The sequence below is a fragment of the Uloborus diversus genome, chromosome 4 (assembly GCF_026930045.1).
Source record: "Uloborus diversus isolate 005 chromosome 4, Udiv.v.3.1, whole genome shotgun sequence".
Lineage (NCBI taxonomy): Eukaryota > Metazoa > Arthropoda > Arachnida > Araneae > Uloboridae > Uloborus > Uloborus diversus.
The window spans coordinates 151,193,846-151,214,726 of record NC_072734.1 but is presented as its reverse complement, the minus strand read 5'-3'; the positions used below and the strand labels follow the sequence as shown (position 1 = coordinate 151,214,726).

Genomic DNA, 20,881 nt, shown 5'->3' with positions numbered 1-20,881 from the left:
ACAAATTCTAAGTTTAAAAAAATTTTTGAAGAAATGTGAAGTCCCTCACAAGTCACACTTTTAACTAGAGCTTTTAATACAACTAATTGAAAGCACTAAAAATTTCCACTCACAATAAAAAAAAGGGGCGGGGAGGGGGAATTATTGAAATAAAAAAAAAATCTATTTAAAATGATAAAAAACAATGAACTACATAAAAACATTTAATTTTGAAAACAAATGAAAAATTAAGACTTTGTTTGAAAAATTTAGTATATTCCCCTCAAAAAGTAACTTACTTTACCAGAAATTTGATATTAACTAAAATTGTTAAAAAAGAAAAAAAACTAAAAAAACTAAATAAATGACATGAAAATAGATGACTTCAAAAAACTTTCCATTTTTTAAAACAATTGAAACATTTTAGAGGATGCAAAAGGATTGAAACTTTAAGCACAACACTCAAATTTTCAGCAAAACATATTACCACATGTTTGAGAGTTCATTTCCAAACCAAACCTATATTTTGGAAATCTTGAAATGTTTCTAAAACATATAGGTTTGTACTTATCTCTTAAATGCGTGATTTTTTAAAAACACCTTAAAATATGTTCTTTGGCTTTAAACTTCGGTACAAATGATGAGGAAACTGCTTTAAAAAACCATAGTATAATTAAGGGGTCGTTCATGATTAAACAACGACTTGATAACATCAGGCTTTAACAGAAAAGCAAATAGCAATTTACCTACAAATGCCCCCAAGACTTGTTGTAGTAAAATTTTAAGCTGCAGTAAAATTTATTCGCCTTAGATTATAAGAAGTAGGCATTTTCAAGCGTACTAAAGTTTTTTTTCAAAAGGCCTACGTTGCAGAATTCCTAAAAAAAGAAATCTACTTTTGATTTCCATCAGATTGGTGCATTTATAAGTTTGAAATTAATTTAATAGCATCTTCAGTGGTTTTTTTTTTTTTTTTTTTTTTTTTTTTTTTTTTTTTTTTTTTTTTTTTTTGATTACTGGCAACCAGTTTCAAATTGTTCTTATAATATTTTAGAATCCTAAATTGTGTATGTTACCAAATGGCAACACGATGCATTTAAGGGTTAAACAAGGTAGAAATTAAGAAAATTCAAACAGTAGAAATCTTATCTTAAAATTTTGGAAAATTAGTGTAAATATCAAAATTTTACAGATCAAAAAATGTTAGTAAGAAAGTAGCAAAAAAGTTAGGATGTTCAAAAAATGAAATTAAAAAAAAAAGTTTAAAAAAATGTAGACAACATTACTAATCTTTGAAAACAAATTACTGTTTACTAAATAAGTGTAGTCAAAGGTTTTTAAAAATACAACAGTATATGTGAAAGCTTTCACCCTGATCGATAAATTTCTAAGTTAGCCTGTGATATTTCCAAAAAGTTATGCTTTCATTTGTTAGAACACCTCGGGTGAAATTAAGCCAGCTGATTCACTTCTCTCTGGAGTACTCAAATGAAAATAATGATCTGCCTTACTAATTCTGGAACTAAACCCAGGTAAGGGGTCCATGAGAAACAGAAAAAAAATCGACAAGTAATTATCAAAAAAAAAAAAAAAAATGGGAACCTCTGGTTAACGCAATACTTTAAGTGAACAAAAATGCAATTCATAACTCAAATTATTAAACTATAACAAAATCTATGACTTACCTCCATTTGGATCTTTAAATGCGTTTTAAAATTCTGAAATAAGGCTAAAAATATGGAAAGTGACAATTCGAAGACTTCTGGAATAGATGACACACCGTTTTTTGATAATGCAACACAAAGATACTGTTTTATGGCATTTATGAACATGTCTGTAGATTTAAATACAGGACCTGCATTTTGTAGAATTGTAAGTAGTAATTGTAATGATAATATTTTTGATCTGAGCTCATGAGATCTGAAAAAAATATAGCAAAAATTAAAAGTTTAATTTGATAAAAAAACTTATAAAAACCAAAATATCATGCTTTTTAATATTTTTTGTATATACAGTTTCTCACTTAGCATGTTTATTTTTATGCTGAGAAAACTTCTAAAAAAATACACTATAATTTAAATTTCACACTTCATAGGACACAAATTTAATTTAAATTATAATTATCTTATAACCTACTTGGGGTCCGGTTGACCAGTGGGTAAAGGCTTCATGCTCAATTTGCACAAGGAACGGAATACTAAGAAGGCATCTTTTTGCAAAATGTGAGAAAAATTAGTTTGAGCTGGCTCAGCATTGCTCAAGCTTTCTTCGGATGGAATTCTAGGAATGACACCAGGAATGGAAGGTTCACTGGAGGAACTAATGGAATCAGCAGCTGGACACGATGCAATGCTGGCAGTTCTCTCAGACTTAGGTGAAGAATTATACTCTTCTGCAGAAAAAAGTGCCATTAAACTTAGCTCAAAATTGTGAAAGTAAATAAATTACACAATGCAACTATATAGAAGGGACCTTCAGATAGTAAGTTCCATTTTGAAATAAAAAACTAACTAGTACAAATAGAGCAAAGAAATTTATTGTACAAAAATATACCAACCTTACGCTATTTTTCAACACTGCTCTTGTGATTTTCCAAGCATTTATCATAGTGTGGTACAAGTTTTCGTAGCCTATTGGTAAAATATTGCTGCTTGTGTAGTCAACCATGTGAACTCTTACAGGGGTTTGCTGGGACGTTTTTGACCCTCCTCTGCACAAACCTGACATTGCTCTCAGCAACTTTCATTTGTTTCGGCATCTGAAGTCTTTTCTTTGTGATCTTCAGTACAACAGCAATGATGAGCTCAAAAAAACATGTTACCCCAATGTTGACTATACAGGTTGCAACACTTTGCGAAGAGGGTTCACGAAAGCTTGTAACCATGCTATGGCTAATGCCTGGAAAATCACGGGAGCTATGTCGAAAAAAACTGAAGGTAGCAGATTTTTTGCAATAAATTTCATTGTTGTACCTGTACTTGTTCTCTTCTTATTTAAAAACGGAACTTGCTTTTCAAATGTCTTTCCAAATTTTTTACTTAAAAAGTAAAAAATAACATATTTTCAAAAAATAAATTAATTAAATTTTAAAAATGAAAATAAAGCTCAAAATTCACATGAAGTAAATTTACCATTTGATACTATATCGACTAAATCTTGGAGAACTGCAGCAACTTCAAATTTAACATTTTCAGTTTGTTCATTATCACAACTTTCAGAGTTTTTGGCATAATTTTCTCCAGCTATCACCTAAAAAAATGAGTAGCATGAGCAAATTATTCTTTTAACAATATAAAATGTTAACATCTCTGAAAATAGGGACACAATTAATTACTTTCATTTAAAAAAATAATTTGCAGTTTGACGGTGCATAATGTACAAAGATTGCTTTAACTGAATGAAATATTTCTTTTTAAAGCATAAAACTTAAATTTTACACAAATTGTTGAAACATCTTCATTAAAATAAAAAGTTTAATTGTAATCAAATAAAATACAGAATTGCGTTTGAACTAAACAAGAGCTTTATGCACATAGCATTCAAATAAGTAATTCTTTGATATTTGAAGAACAAAAAACAATATTTGTTTCAAATCTTATGCTTCTACAATAGACATTAAAATGTAAATTAGTTCCTACTCACAAAATGTTTTGGTGGTTATTTCTTTGAGTAACTGTCCATTTTTAATTCCAAAATTTTGAAAAACTTAGCAGAACTTTTGATCACTAGGTGTAAAAGCAGTGCTGCCCAACCTACAGTCCGCGAGCCACATGGGACTCCCAAAGCTGACCCGCATGGTCTGTTATTTGGTTTAACGTTACAAATTGACGACCGCAATTAGTAAAATTTCAAATCAAATTTTCAGATATTGGTTTTTGGAAAACAGATGCAATCTTTGCATCTTAATAGCATAAGCATCAAATAATGATAATAATTTTTTGTTTAGATTTCTTTTTATGTCATTTTTTTAAAAAAATTAATTTTAAAGGAAATTTTAAGTGTTTTGTGACCAGCCCCCGAGAATCATCTTAATATACAATCCATTCCTCCAGCAAAAAAGTTTGAACCCCAGTCTTAAAGTATATGTTTCACCGACAAATACAACTAGAAACTGAATACTAACATTTTTGGGTGGTAATACGAGGGAAGACCCGATCTTCAGTTTTTCTCGTGTGCTACTTACTTTCCTCAATGTTTGCTTGTATTTGGTAATACAAGCAAATATTGCAAATCTTCAAACATGCAGGCAACGAAATCTTAAATGTGTTATTTTAATTTCTGAACCTTCATGTATTATAGCCTGACCACGATCTACCTTTAAAAGGTAGTTCATTGTGGGTCAAGGTCTTTCTCAGAGTATTTTTTTCTGACTGATTTTGTTTTGCATGTTTGATTTTTCCAATTACTGAGATAAAGTTTTAAAGTTCAGGGGTCGATCCAGCGCGAAATTGGGGCCGCTTTGCGACCCCTTTCACAAAATTCTGCGTCGCAAAAGCGGCCCCATTCACAAAATTCCCCATCGCAAAAGCGGCCCCATTCACAAAATTCCGCGTCGTAAAAGCTGCCCCTTCACAAAAATTTATAAAAAGGCAGCCTTTTCACAATATTTTTTAACCGCAAATGTGTACGCATCTACGCGGAAGCCTACCCCTCTTCCCCCATCTTATCTTTTTGCCTACTGCGTGAGGTGTTTTTGCTTGAGAGCATCAGAGGTGGGGGGGGGGGGGGCGAGAGAGGGATGCTTGTGATTGGTGGCTAGCGAAAATCCAAGAAAAATAATGAGCATGTGATAAAGAATTGATTCGATGATTTTCTGCTGTTCCACGAGTGCGAAATGAAGACTGACTCATTTCACGCCACGGCAAATTAATCGCCTATATTCTGTTAATTTGATTTGCTTCAATGACCAAATACTTCTGAATTAAATATTCCTTTGAATCATTGTAACTTTCAATTGTGTCTTAGTTAGGACTCGACCGATGCATCGGCTAGGCCGATGCATCGGCGCCGATGGTTCAACAATTTAGCCATCGGCATCGGCGGCCGATGCTAACTTGCAGGAAACATCGGCACATCGGCCATAAAAAACATTGAAAAGCCGATGGGATTGGCCGATGTTTTTGAAAAAAGGACCTTTGTTGTTTTACTTTTCAATACAAAGTAAATTGAGTTACCGTTTTCATATAAAATCGTTTACTTTAATTTCAGTATGAATTTCTATTTTAGTCACCCCTGAAAGAGTTTTTAATACTGCATTCAGGTCCGAACATGTTAATTGTTGCGTTGTTTCTTGCAGCTGGATGTACGTATGTACCTGTCATGAGTCATAACTCAAAAATGGTAAGCTGTAGAAGGCTAAATTTTCGCATGTGGGGTGTGCGTGCGTTCCAGTTGTGCATTTCACCTTTTTGTTTTCGATCGGGTGTTCTAAAAAGCCTATTTACTTATTTTTTGTGGCTATTAATTACTTATTTCAATGCAAAACTAATTTAGCGTCTCAGACTGACGATCATTTGGTGATATTTTGCCGCATTGGAGACCATGGAAACAAATATGAGATGGCGAAACCGGTTTTGTTTCATTTCGTTAGATTCCCGTTGAACCGACGGTAAATTTTACTTTTTTGATATTTGTAATATGAATCACAGTATTGCAGTTTTTTCTGTATCGCTTCGGCGGAGTTACAAGTTTGAGGCCCGTCGAAATACATTCTGGGGCCCTATTTCTCTATCACAGAAGTTGTAAAATATTTATCATAGGCATTTTTGTAATTCCTGCGGTTCCCCTATGGTTATGGGGCCTCTCGCGCAATTACAACATTTGCTATATTTTAAATCCGCCACTGCACATCAAAACAAACTCGGATGCAAATATTAAAAGGGTTTTTCTGCTCAATGTTTATGATTATTTTGAACTCTATTTTTTACGACTATTTTTTGTATTTCTGAGAACACTTATGTGCCCCTCCTCCCCTCCCTCAATTTCTGAAACTAAACTCTAGTTGTACTTCTGAGTTGTTTAAAACTAACACCATTGATAAAATTAGAGATCTTTTTTTTTTCAAGCTTTATCTATTGTTTAGGAAGAATTTCGAGCATTAATGTAAGAAATTGATAAAAGACGTTTTGAATGGTGACATAATTTGGAAATCAAAGAGACTTTTGAATTTTTTCTTCGGAAGTGCTGAAGTAGATTCAGAAACTCTTCCGAGGCGTTGATGGTAGCGGTTCTGTACTATAAAAAGGGGGCCGAAGTTGGGGCCAAAGTTTAATGTTGTGAATTACTCCAAAATCAGAGGTTGACCCCCTAACCCACCCTTGTCGTTTCAAGCATTTCTTAAATACTTAACGATAATTTATTTTGATCAAGAAATGTCATTTTGCATATTTCTTATACTTGTTTCACCTATATTTCGTAATGAGCCATCTTTTTTGCATCATTAATAGCGATCGATTTTTTTCTGTTGTAAGTAAACTATTTTTATGTATTTATGTAAAATCAATGAATAAGTTATTTTTGTTTTCATCATATTTTTAATAATATGTTGTAGAAAAGTTTCAAGGATTTTCTATTATGCATTTTTTTTTTAATTTCAGAAAATTATTGTTAAATTGACAAATTTAATTTGAACTTGTTTCTAGTGCTTCAAAAAAGATTAAACAATCAAATTGTTCAATATTACGTGTGCAAACATCAGATCAAGTAGTATATGTATTCAGTGATTAACTTGGTGTAAATATTGAGTTTGTTTATTTTGGCTGCGTTTTAAGAACCTTGCTCTTTTCATGGCCATTTCTTTTTTCCGTAAAATTTGTCACTGTTATAGCTTTTATGAAAAATGCAAACTTTTCTGTTCATAAACTTTAAATAAGTATAAAAATATTCCTGTTAGGATTTAATATTGTAATTTATCTGTTACCTTTTTTGTTTAATTTGATGACTAAAAAATATCTACGTGCACTCTTTCCACTTTAATTGCGTAATTTGTTGACGGTTTCATAGTTTTATTTATTTATTTATTTATTTTTTTTGAATGATTAAACAACATAATTTAATGTTTTTTAACTATCTTTAGTGTACCTAAATCCAAACATTATTACAATATTACTTAAATCTTAGTTATATGTTCAATTAAAAAATAAAACAAATCAGTTGGTTATTAAACAGTCTCGTTGTTTTTCTTTCTTTTTTTTTCCTTTCTCTTTTTTTTTTTGACTTGTTTTCTGTCTTCCATCATACAGCAGTCGGAAAAGGAGAAGCATAACTACACCCTGTACAGATTGTACGTAGTACGATCCAAAAGCTCGAGGGACAAGCTGTATTATCAAATCTTACCCAGAATAGTTCACATTACCGAAGCACATCCACCTTCAAAAGGTCACCTTGAGGGACTATGTATTTCTGCCAGCGTTCATATAACTTTTAGAAACACTCCTGGAAGCCACTTTTTCGCTACCTTCTGTGATGCAGTTTTATCTTCTCCTGACGGAAGAAAGCGGTGCTCATGCAAATGTTTTTTTGCTGAGAACAGGTAAAAGTCACACGGAGCTAAGTCCGACGAAACGTTACGTTATTTTTTTGTCATATCAGAGTATTGACCAATCGAACAGTGCATCCTCAACATGAAAGTCGACTTCTTCCCCACGATGAAGTTAAAGCAGCAGCACAAGAGGCCTTACAGAAGGTTGCGACAAATGTGTTCCAGGAGTCCTTCTAAAACTATACGAACGTTGGCATAAGTGCATAGTCGTTCAAGGTGACTACTTTGTAGACATGTGTACTTCGGTAATGTGAACTATTCAGGGTAAGGTTTTATACAACTTGTCCTTGAACTCTTAGATCATACTACATGCGTATGAGTTTTCAACTTACTATTTCATAACGTTTTTGACTGACGCAAGTTTTCGCGCATTAAGACATCACAAAAGAATTTGCGATAATTAACTAAGGAGGTGTTCAAAATGTATATTTTGGTCATCTATATTTTCTTAGGTACATATGCATGTACACATGTGCCGAAAAAACTTGTGAAGTTTAAATTGGGTAATCGTAAAATAGAAATTTAGGTCGAAATCTGATTTTTTTTTTTTTTTTTGCGATTACAATTTCTTATTCGGAGCAAGGAGGCAAAGTGAAAGGAATTAATGATCCTTTAAATCCCTGACAATCTTATCAATTTATTTCTGTTAAATTTTCTTTTTTTCTTTTTCTTTTTTTTTTTTTGCCATCGGCCATCGGCCATCGGCAATCGGCCATTTGGAGGAAAACAATCGGCAATCGGCCATCTTTGAACAATCGGCCAACAATCGGCATCGGCCCATCGGCCAAAAAATGCCATCGGTCGAGCCCTAGTCTTAGTTGCACGTATCCTTCCTTTATCCATATTATTTTGCCAGATTATGCACTTTTAATTCTCAAAAGTAGTTGCAAATTGAAACCTTGCCAGTTGCAGATCTTCTAGTTTTTTTTTCTTTTTTTTAAAAATATTCTCCTGTTTTTTCAATTTGTTCCTATTTCCTTCAGTTTATTTTGAAAAAGTTTAAGGTTCATAGTAGGGGGGTTATTTTACGGAACGGACGAGCAAAATTTCTGAAAATTATTCCCGAACGAAGGTTAAAAAGAACACTCGAAAATCTTATATTTTCCTTTTTTACTTTCTTCTATATCTAATATATGGAAGAAAGTATTGGATTCGTGCAAATTTTCGAATTTCGAATTTTGACGGATTCGAACGTTTTGAGGTGTGCTGAGTTCATTTCGACTATTTTTGGAAAATGTCTGTGTGTGTGTGTGTATGTATGTGTGTGTGTATGTATGTGTGTCACGTCTGTGTGTGACCAAATTTTTGTGGCCACTCTACAGCAAAAACTACCGCATGAAATCGAACGAAATTTGGTACACATATGTGCCCGTATGTGAACTTGTGCCCATTGGTTTTTGGCGCGAATTCCTCCAAGGGGGGTGGAGCAATGGGACGTTTTTTGAGTTACGCGTGCTTGCTATTCCTCAGGAAGTAACTGGCGGAATCAAACAAAATTTGGTCCATATGTTGCCATTAACAGGAACAGTTGCTGATTCAATTTTGGTGTCAATAACTCAAACGGGGGTTGAGCTATAGAACTTTTTTTGTCGTCAATTGTGACTGCTGTATCTCAAGAAATAATGAACGGAATGAAAGAAAAATTTATCGGCAAGTGGCCCTTAGTGGGTATAAGAGCTGATTTTATTTTGGTGTCAACAGCTAAAAAGGGGGTAGCGCAATCGCCCGTTCTTTTTTTCCATTGTGAGTACCCTATCTCAAGAAGTAATGCTACGTTCTGGTTGAAATTTGGAATATATGTGAATACATACGTAAACAGGCTTTGGTTCAATTTTGACGCCAATCGCTTCAAGAGGTGTTGATTTTTTTTTTTTTTTTTTTGCGAATAAAAATAGTTTTATTAATGCAACAATAAGAAAGATAAATCGTAATAGATTGTCGTCTGCGTATTTCTCGTGATTTTAATTGTATGGAAATGATCGGAAATATTATCTCAATGATTTAAAATTTTTAACTGTTGCCATCTTATGTTTGTTAACACATAAAATATTTGTAATTAATTCAAGCAAGGCTTTTAAAATAACTTTCAATTTTCGCTCTTTGCTTTGCTTTTGCAATAATTCAGACATTGGGATGGTCGTCAAGTTTTTGCATGTGTAATTTTGTTTTTGTTGGGAATATTGCTTCCTCGTCAAGCATGGGGAGGGATCAAAAAAGAAAAATATAGAAGAAAGTTTCGTGATGGCCACAACATACTAGTTAATCAATTGCACAGAAATTCGCATTGAATACTGGCGCATGCTGATGCAAATCGTATTGTATGGCAATTAATTAAATCCTGTTAGAGTATGAGTGACTACGCGGGAAACGCCGAACAACCGATTGGCGAAATTCCCTGTAGTTTGTAGTTGATACTGTCCGTTCTCGAAAGCTCACTTGACACGATTGCATTTAATGAAAAAAAAGGTGTGATTAGTCCAGGGGTACCCACTTTTTCTCATATTCTTTAGTTTAAAGCAGCGTTTCTTGATCTTTTTTTGAATCTCGGACCGGTAGAACTTCGTCAAAAATTTCACGGACCGGTAGAGATTTTTTTTTTTTTCACTAAAATAAACTAATCTGTGTTGTCCTTTTTTTTTAAATAAATGCCAGAAAGAAAACCCTTCTACTTAAAATAAACTTACAAAAGTTAATTGTAAGATTTTTTTTAATAACTTACACACTTTGAATGTAAAAATAAGCGCAGCTAATTTGTGTAAATTTTCATAAGCGAATAAATCTTATAGAGAAACCACAAAACGTATGCAAAGTAATGGATATATTAATGTATAAAAAAAACGTATAAAATTAGGAATAAAATTAAAATAAGGAAATTTTATTTTATTGGAAATGGGTATAATTCTTTGAAGACCGGTCAAATTTTCTCGCGGACCGGTGCCTGCGGAGAATTGCTGGTTTAAAATGCATTATTCATTTTTTCTTTCCTGCTATTTTTCTTGTAGACTGTACGCGTAAGAGCAAAATATAACTTCCAAAGTCACGCTAGTTTGAGCGTACAGCATAAACCAAAAGAATAACGGTATTATTTTTTTGTAGTTTAATTCCTAGATTCCTTCTTTTATTGATAAAATACAATGCCAGCTGAAAAATATCGTCGGTCATTCTATTTAATCTTGCTGTCTTCTTAAAATAAATATGAAACTTCCAGATGAGCAATTTCGCAATTTTTTAACGCATGTCCGCTAATGGTGAGCAACGGGAACAGCACGTAAAGGAAGTTTTATCGAGTGGGATTTTATTAAAAAGTGGCGGGAATCGCGTAATCTACAGACGATAAATTAAAAAATTGCAGTAATTGTATATTATTCCAGTTTGTTTTCTTTCTCGGTATTAATTTTTCTTTTGTAACAGATCGTCTGCGATCCAGGAGCGCAGTCAATACTTTTCGTAGTTAGCGTTCGCGCCTTCGCGTGTTTAAGAGGACATTTTTTAGGCGCATCAAAGAATAAATTGATATTCTATTCGATTATAATTTGTGTGGGAGCGGATAATGGATAATTTTAGCGGATAATGGAGCGCTGGAGATAGCAGCCGCAATAATCTCAGTTTGGAGAGATTGCTTGTTCGTTGAAAATTATCCTTCAAGAAATTAAAATATGAAACGAGGACGTCCTGCAACGGGAGGTACCTCCCGAAATTGTGCGTATTATGTTAAAAAATTTCGCTCTTCGAACGTTGGGTCCCAAAATATTGTGAATTTCTTCAAGTCAGCAATTAACAACCCCGATAAAATCGCTACCACCACTTCATCATGCAGTAACAGTAACGCAAATGTTCCCGTTTTGGAGGGCTCGGGAAATGCGGTAAAAGATAGTACATCAAATGACAGTGAGGCAGTTCGCGAAAGTATAACGATTTTTGAGCAGAAAATACTGGAAGTGAATCTGGAGCAACTTCAACTGATGATGATATTGAGATTGAGCCATCAAATAATGATTCAAGCATTGTATTTGAGAGTACAAATGGAAATAAGAAGCATGCAATAAATAAAAAGTACTTGCAAATTATGAAAAGGTGTACTGCTGGCTTTACTATAGTTATTCAGCTAAGGGTTTTTGTGCAAAATATGTTCATCTTTCATGAATGTTAGTGATTTGAACAAACCTTGAGTAAATATTGGAGTTGATATCAAGAAAAGCTGTCACCCTATAGAGTTTTAAAAAAACATGAGTGCAGCAAAAATCACTGAGAGGCTGTCAATATACAAAAATAAAGTGCAAAAGAAGGAATTCTCAAAAAAATCTGAAAGTGAAGAGATTGGAAATGAAGCAAAAAAAAAAAACAGAAAATTGATTGGTAAGTTTATTCAAATTTTGTACTTATAATCATGAAGCAATGGGCCATTTTTGAAAATTTTGAATTTCTAGTTAGATTTTTGGGGGTAAATTTAGATGACAATGAAATGAAAAAACATTTGCTAACTTGTGGTAAGAATGCCACGTATTTATCCCACATTTCAGTTCAAAACATTTATCTTTGAAAATACCAAAATTCCGTTGTTTTCATGAAAATCCTAAATTTTACTTTGATTACGCAATATATATTTAATATTAATTTGTGTTGAGTTTCGAAATCCAATTCTAAAATAACTTTACTAAAAATAAAATTCTTTTATATGCTGTTTTTATATTTTTATTTCTTTCGAAGATCTTGATTTCCTTACATGCGCCATGGTAAATGAATTTTTCTTTCGCATTTTTGATGTTGACTGTACCTTGTTAAGTGGCAAACAAATAAAATTTCTTTATATATTTATTAAAATTATTAAATTGCAAAGTTTTAAACGAAATACCTACTCTGTAAGAACGTCAAATGTCAAAAAATTAAACGCTGAATGCTGGTGCAGTATTATTTTGGGTTTTAATTACTTTTAAGTTTTTCAAACACATACATTCTTCTGTGTTAAGAAATATGTGATATCTTTGAGTCTGTTCATATTGTATTTATTGGGAGTTATCATTACATTCAGCAGCATGCGCAATTTTCATTGATCTAAAAGTATTTGAAAGGGGCAAACAGTAAATCTGTTGTGAGACTTTCACCTTAAGAAAGTGTGCCTTGCATATGTATATTTGTAAGAAAAAATAAATGTAATGTGTGTCAAATTACGAATAAAATGTTAAGGGTCTTACTTCCCCCCTCCCCCAGCGCATTTTCTCTAGACAGCTTTCAGGTATTCTTCAAGAACTTGCAATCACCCCTGAAACCTGTCTAGGGCTTTTCTATAACGATACGACAGCTAAAAATGCTTTTATATAATCTTTTCCAAGAAAAAAATCACAAGAAGTTCTTTTTTGCAAAAATAAAGAAAATTCACAAAAATATTTTGCTTTTTCACAAAAATAAAGAAAATTCACAAAAATATTTTGCTTTTTCACAAAATGGGGACCCAAAAAATAAAACCTGGATCGACCCCTGAAGTTATTTTCTATATCACCATTTGCATATTCTACATCCTGTTAAAATATGATTAGAAATTTGCCAATGACTAACATATCTGTGATGATGATCCAAAATTGCCTTTCCTTCCAAAAATTGTTAACTTTAATGGCTAGTATGGACAGATGGCGTTACTTTCTGCCATATGCATTTTGGGTTACTTGCTTGTTCTCTTGAAAATGTCGAAGCCTTGTTTATAGCACTGATTTTTGTTACAATGTTTCTATCAAAAGTAGGTCACATAAGTTTGTCTCATTTTGTTAATGTGCAAGTCTCCAAGGCATAATTTAAAATGAATAAAATGATTTTTCGAGTGGTAAAACTGTGTGTTTTCATTTGACAAAAACTCAGAATTTTTTAAAGGCCATAAAGGCATTAGCTGCAAATATAAGACTATGCAAATAAAAAGTAATAGTTTCAAAATGATTTCTTTTGCCTCACAAAATATATTACATTCAAAAAATACAGAATTTTTTCCAAAGGGTACTTACAGCTTCACCTTCCATTCGAGCAAAAATCACATTAAGCATTCGAGTAAGAGTGGCTCTAGCTGTTGTTTGATTTATGAGGTTCCGACTGGCAAGATAAATATTATAGCAAGTTCTAACAGCAAGCAGTATGCTTCCTTCATGCACTTCACATGATTGAGAGGTAACTACTGTTAGAAGAGCCTGCAATGAACAATATTTAATGGGGAAAATGTCTAAGTTTGCAATACTGTCTAGGTTTTATAATAGGAAAAAAGATAGAGGTATTTAATCAAAAACTGATATATATATATATTAGTTTGGATAAAACCAAAAAAAAAAAAAAAAAAAAGACATGTGGTAAAATAAAATATCATAGTTTTGCAGGTATACAAATATTGATGGAATAAATAGCGAAAAATGGGCACCAAATCAAATCGATACATTTTTATTACAAAATCAAAAAAGAAAAAAAAGAAAAGATCATACTGTTTCCCAATCAGCTACAATTTGCCAGAATTAAAATGTAGCAAAAACCAATTATAATAAAAACCAATACAAGAAAATACCCATTAAACAAAATAAATTTTTGGTCCAGATTTAATTTTCATCACATCGCTTGAATTCCATTGCAACATAACTCCTGGTACATTGAACAATATTTGCAGTTCCTTGAAGTTTGTTGCAATGGGATTTTACTGTATTGGATTTACTGATGAAAGTTGAAGACATACTGAACAAACAGAGAGCATTGTTAAAAATCTTAGCTTTAGCACAGTAAGCAACAATAGTGTTTCTATCAGACCAAAAAAAAGGGCAAGGTCTGGCCCGGATATACATTCCCAGACCTTGCAATGACAGAGGGGGGGAGGGGAGTCACCCATGGGAACTGTTGGAAACAGTTAGGGGACCTGCTGAATTTTTGCAGGGGTCCAAAAGTCATAGATCTGGGCCTGGACAGGGTGCTTCCAAATGAAAGGGCACTTTAACTCAATTAAAAGCATGCTTTTGAATAGACTTTTCATTACTTAAAGGGGTGCTTTTTTCTTTTTATGTGTACTACTAGCTGCATTGCTCGGCTTTTGCACGATCAACCTAAAAAATAAAAGTTATGTCAAGTGAAGCATGTTCAACAATCAGGCTCCAATTAGAGGAAAAAATACAGTAAAATTTTCCGTCAATATAATCATTCTCAAAGAAAGAAAATGGCAAATCAAAAAATCCCGAATAAATTACACGCAACCCTCCATAAATACAACTAAACTACTTGACTATCTTCTGCTGGCAGTACAGAAAAAAGAAAGAAGATAATTCGCCATTGATATATGAGTTCCATTAGGCTTAAAAATGCTTTCAAATTTTTTTCAGATAATTTTAACGCCATGGTTTTTTTTTATAATTTGAAGAAAGTTAATTAATTCAAGGTTTTTTTTTATTTGGCGGGCTTTTGAATGGGACCTAAAGCAAGAAAATTGGATAATTATTTCGAGTAGAAAGAGCCCCTAATGCCATTTTCGGGTCTTAAAATTAAAATTTGAACGGTTCGGTTCCTTTTGATGGGTGTTTGAAAACCCCTTTACGTTCTTTCTCGGGTGCCCAATTACCTCCCTACCAAATTTGGTCGAGATAGGACGTAAACTGTGGATTTGTATCGGGAACAAATAAACACACTTACATACATATTCTTTGTTTTATTTATATAGCTATACATACAAAATCTGCATCTTTCAATATAAATTATTCTTTTGATAGTTATTACTACAATTATGTTTTAAATAATTAAAAAGAATCTTTCTAATATTTAGTTAGATATATTTCTGGTTTAAAGATGCACAACTGCAACACTTTTATTCAAATAATTTATTATTTAACACATTTCTTATGTTGCTTAAAGTTACCCTTTGAGTGTCAGGCTCACTTTGAGGAAGGCTAATAAGTCATTTTAAATGGTTTTAATAATAATCCTATTTCTTAATATTTTCTATAGACTAATTTAGGAATTTTTCTTTTATTTTAAGCTAATAGATACACAACAATCCAACTAAAATAGAAGTGAGACAATTAAAAGTGGAGAAATTGTAGCTCAAAGTTACTCTGAATGACTTTACAGTTGTTAATTAAGCAGAATAAATATCTTATGAGCAGAGAAGATGTCATAAAAGGTTTATTGAATAGGTTACTAACTTTAATAATTTGTAGTTGAACACCATCATCAGTATTTGGCCCATGAAAACAGCCACAGATTGATTCAACTATTCTGTCAATTAGCAATTTTGCTGGATTTGCAGGATCATAGATGCTTCCCGTAAGGTGACCATATGCAATTAATTTCTAAATAGAAAAATATATTACAACATATACTAATTGAAACTCATTTCTTTACAAAAATTAACTGACGTGGCACACTTGTACATTGTACACTTAATTTAATCTGTGTTAGAAATAAGTAGTTGATGGAAACATTTTGCAGTCAAATATTTTAACACCAAGATTTCTATCTTCTCTTGTCCTACATGTGTATTACTTCTACTTAATTGATTTTTCATCTGCTGGCCACTAATCTAGACCACATCTATTTGATGTGTAAAAAGATAAATGTTTGATTTTGACAGCTAGAAAATGGATCCGGGCATCATCAAAACAGAAATTTAAATTCTTATTTCTGACAGCACATTGACTGAATAACATATTCTTTGCAAAACTGGATTTTAAAAAACAAAAAATGAGAAAGAAATGTGGAGGAGGGGGGGGGGGCAAAAAAAATTTAATTTGAACTTTGAAATCTTGAATTCAAATTATGTTTATCGCAATCACGAGTGTGTGTGTGTATGTAGGCGTGCCTGTTTGTGTGTGGGGGGAGGGGGTATGTTTGTTTGTGTGTGTGTGTGGGTAGTTGTGTGTTTGTGTGGGGGAAGTGGTATGTTTATGTGTGGGTAGTTGTGTGTGTGTATGTGTTTGTTAGTATGCATGTATGTGTGTGTATGTATGCCTGTATGTGTGTGGGCAAGTGAGGCAACCTGGAGCCGGTTTTCACTAGAGGAGCAGCATCGTGAGGCGGCTGGCCAACAGTGGTGCTGCAGAGGGCGCAGGGGGGAAATAAAATCATAGGACATCAAAATAGTCAAGTGAGAACAATAAGCAATCGTGATTGCTCAAAAAGCATTAAATATAGCTAAAAATGCACTTTTCCCAGGCAAAATACCAATAAAAAGTGTCAACAATGACAATAGTAAACATTTTTATTGCAAATTTTTTCATAAAGCAAAAAAAATATTCTATTTAATTTGCATATTGCAAGAAACAATATATTTTATTTTTAATATTGATTTTCAATATCAGAACATAATAACTAGCTTTAAAGAATGCTCACCTCAATGCAATCAATAGCAGTAATTACAATTCGAGGAGATTTTGATTGTGTAGCCAACTCAAATGGTACGAAATATTTTTCAGCTTCTAAACTTCCAGCTTTTGATTTTGGCAGAGGAAGGCATGATGATGTATTTTCTTCATCACTAAAACATAAAGCAACCAAAAATATTAAAATTCAAAGCATTTAAAAATTAAAACAATATGCAAAATAATAATACATTAAGTTTGTGTTTAAAATATAAATTACTGCTAAATTTTCAGAAAATAAATCCAACATTTGCTGGTGGAGTGACAATTTGTCTTAATAAAACAATGTAAAATCAAGGAATTTTTACAAATGTCCTTGTAAATGCTCAATATACCTTTTGTTAGCATTCTAAACTTACAAAATATTTTTGTAGACCATAAAATTCAATGTTTAATGTAGTTATCAGTACATAATTCTGACTTTTGCTATATAATATATGCTAATTGATGTCTCTAGTATCATCTTTGTATCTCATTTAATTTTTTATTATTTCAACACAGAGTTTTGATATTTTGATCAACATTTCTTATTTTTCATTTTTATTTGAGACAGTAAGTTGAAATAAGATCCTCAAAGCAGTATGTGGTAAAAAGTGTGGAGCACTCAGCATTACAAGCAGGTAGCCACAGAACCATTTCAAACATGGGAAATGCTGTACCCCGGATACAAGAATTTTCTGAATGTACGCATGAAATTTCAAGCTCATATTGCAATAAAAACTATAAATAGTTCAAATGAAGTTATAATTTAATGTTACTGCTTCAAAATAGAAGATTATTAAAATTGCAATAGCTAAAATGAATCTAATGTTGTGACTCAATTAAAGTATGCTTAATGTTTAAGACAACGACAAAACTACAAAAACCACAATTGAAAAAAAATTCAATTGAGCAGTAACCTAAAAATAATATAAATCATTACATACCTATTTTTGCTCTCATTCTTGATTTCTTCTGCAAATGAAAGTATAATTTTCATCAATATTTGAAAATATTTGCTTATTAGATATAAAAATTTTATAGGATATTTCAAAAATAAACTGTATAAAATAATAATACTAAATAATAAATTATTAATAAACTAAATATTATTAATAATAGTACATGGTTTACAACACTCTTTAAGAAATATGCAGAACAATTTAATTTTTAATATTAATTTACACATTTTATTATATGATGCATATAAAAAATGCAATACAAAAAAAAAAAAAAATTGGAAGAGGGGGCTAGAGAATGAGCTGTAAATCAATAATAAAATAATTGAAAAGTGAAAGAAATATGGTTGTTCATGTGATAGCCAATGAAATTACAAGAGGGAAAAAAAAACAGAAATCCCTGGAAAAATTCTCGATATATGAGAAAGCACTGGGGTTGATTAACATGGTTTAATTTGTAAATTTTAAAAAACATTAAAAGAATAAATAATAAAAAAAATATATCTATTTTGGTCAAGGCATAAAAAAGACATTCGTTATTATGTTTTGTCCAAATAATATTAATGCACTGACTATATTAAATTCCATACAACTTGTCAGCACTGGAGGACATAAATAACATTCTAAAGTATAGGTCCCTGCACCAAGAACACTTGGATACAACACCTTTCGGGATTTTCTATCCTGACCCAAAATACCTACTGCAAAAATTATCCTATTGCGCAATGTTCCGCACATTTTCGGAAGTTTTGCATAATCTTCGTGCTAAATTTCTACTTTTTTTCTTGATCAATCTCAATGAAGATATAGTTCAGTATGCTAAGAGAAAAATTGGAGTCAATTTGCAGCAGTCTATGTCTATGATCTGTGGATGTCACTATTATACTTTATACGATGCGCTGCTGCTGTTCAATACAACTAATAAATCATACTTATGCTCAAAATAGATTATATTTTGCTCACTTGTCTTGCATTGCATTATTGTATATTGATAATAAAAAATTTTAAAATATTGTTAACTAAAGCAGGTGCTAAAAGATTGCTGCAATATTACAGCAAGATGCTAATTTACACATGACGGGTGGCATCGAAGAAACATTAAAAAAGCTGCAAGTACTAAGTTTTCAACAACTAATAGCCCAATGTTAACAATTTTAAACCTTTACCACGCTGTTTTTTTTATTTATTTTTTTTATTTTTAGAACATATCACATGCTTGGGGCATGTTGATCCGCTTGACAGAGTTCCGTTAAAAAGTTAAAGTTAATGAATTACGCTTTCAAAAAAAATCTGGGATATTAAGAAATGATTAATGAACCTTGTGGTGGAAAATCAAACTGTTCATTTAATTTTTTGATGAGGCAAAAAACAAAAAGTAAAAAAGTGGACCCACATACTCCATCTCCTTCGACATTACCTCTGACATCTATGGATTTCAGAACAGCAGATTTAAAGGTACACTGTACATAATTAACAGAAATAAATGAGATAAACATCAAAATTGTACTCTCTGCATCACTGAAATTTAAAAAACTCATCATGATGTGTTAGCATAGCTGCATTGCAGTTTTTTTTGTTTTGCTCACAAAACACAACATTACCTTATGGTTGAAGAAAATATTTATGTCACATTCCAGATATAATGTAAGATTTTGCATATTGAAGTTCTGAACTAATAATACTATCCTTAACAAAATATTCTCACATTAAAAACTTTTAAACAGCTGCGTGATAAATCTTATGAACTTGAAAATTAAATGCAAGTATTTATCAAACCAAACCCAGCAAGAGACATCTAAAGCAGTTTATGTGATAATGCAAAGTTTTTTAAATGCCTTAATAAATGCATTTTACATGATTTAACAATTACTAATAATGTGAAATTTTGATCAGAAAAATAAGTTTATGCAAAGTTAAATACATGTAATCAAACACAAGAAAAATTATGAGGTACGTAAAACAACCGGTGTCAACAAAACACAACTGCCGAACGAAACACAACTTCAATACACTGCAACTTTAAAATCAAGAAATCAAGTTTCCTCGCAAGCAAAAATTAAATATTTCAACACTACAAGGTCATGGTTCTGAAACCAATGAAACTTTTGGCTTGATTTTTTTAACGAAAGGAAATAAAAACAAAGTAAATTACCTAGGGCAGCTTCACACGCTTTGCGCAGCTGAGAATGATACGAACGTTTGATCTCACGATCATTCAATATTTTTTCCAAAGCACGGGTAATGAACATTTCATTGGTTTTTACACTTTCGCGCATTATAATGTAGGTAATCAATTAAGTTAACATTCTTTAAAGAATAGTTTTTAATAAAGAAAGACAAATAAATACATTTATTTAAAGAATAATCACAAAACTTGAGGACGTCATCATAACATTTCTAAACAGAACTGCCATGTTGATGTCATGACATTACAGTCATTGCCAAACCGAAACCTAAATGTATGATCAAAACAGAATGAGGCTTAACCAGATCAGAATACAGGTGACTGTGGATTTGTGGAATTTCGGAGACAGCCCGCAAATTTGAATTTTTATAGTGCAGTACCCCTAAATATGCAGGGTCGTTGAGGTAAATCCGGAATTTGTTTATTAACTGCCCTCTAGCGGTTGTTGAGTGCATATTTGCGAATAGGTTATCTAATGTGTAGTTCATATCGTCACTAGGCGCGCGCATATAGACACGTTACAACAAGCAACAACATGAGCCGGGAACAAGACAGAAGAGCAGCGATCCTTGAGTCCCTTCGTGCCGGTAAATCACCAAAGGAGATTATTGAGTGGTTATCTTCAGGTGTTATCTTCAGGTGAGTTGAGTGGATGCTTCAGAAGTGCCTATAGGGACTCTAGAAGTGCCCACCGTCATGCACACCAAATTTCCAGCAGCGGTCATAGTCCTTGGGGTTATCAGCAGCGAAGGGGATGTTATGCCACCTCATTTCTTTGAAGAAGGTCTCAGAATCAACGCCGATGGATACATTCACGTATTGGAAACGGTAGTCAAGCCCTGGATGGACATGGTGGCCGCCGGAAGAGATTATG

General features: G+C 32.4%; 1 protein-coding gene across 1 annotated transcript in view; it reads right to left on the bottom strand.

Moving 5' to 3' along the window:
* The window catches only part of LOC129221423 (brefeldin A-inhibited guanine nucleotide-exchange protein 1-like), an 84,356-nt gene extending 64,147 nt beyond the window's left edge, over positions 1 to 20,209 (bottom strand). Inside the window, exons 1-8 of the mRNA XM_054855908.1 lie at positions 19,975 to 20,209; positions 17,811 to 17,838; positions 16,856 to 17,000; positions 15,670 to 15,816; positions 13,510 to 13,689; positions 3,111 to 3,228; positions 2,116 to 2,371; positions 1,665 to 1,899 (exon numbers count right to left, since the gene is read on the bottom strand). Of these exons, the coding sequence (XP_054711883.1) occupies positions 1,665 to 1,899; positions 2,116 to 2,371; positions 3,111 to 3,228; positions 13,510 to 13,689; positions 15,670 to 15,816; positions 16,856 to 17,000; positions 17,811 to 17,838; positions 19,975 to 20,098 (1,233 nt within the window). The 5' untranslated portion in view covers positions 20,099 to 20,209. The remainder of the gene's footprint in view (positions 1 to 1,664; positions 1,900 to 2,115; positions 2,372 to 3,110; positions 3,229 to 13,509; positions 13,690 to 15,669; positions 15,817 to 16,855; positions 17,001 to 17,810; positions 17,839 to 19,974) is intronic.
* Positions 20,210 to 20,881: the final 672 nt, after the last annotated feature.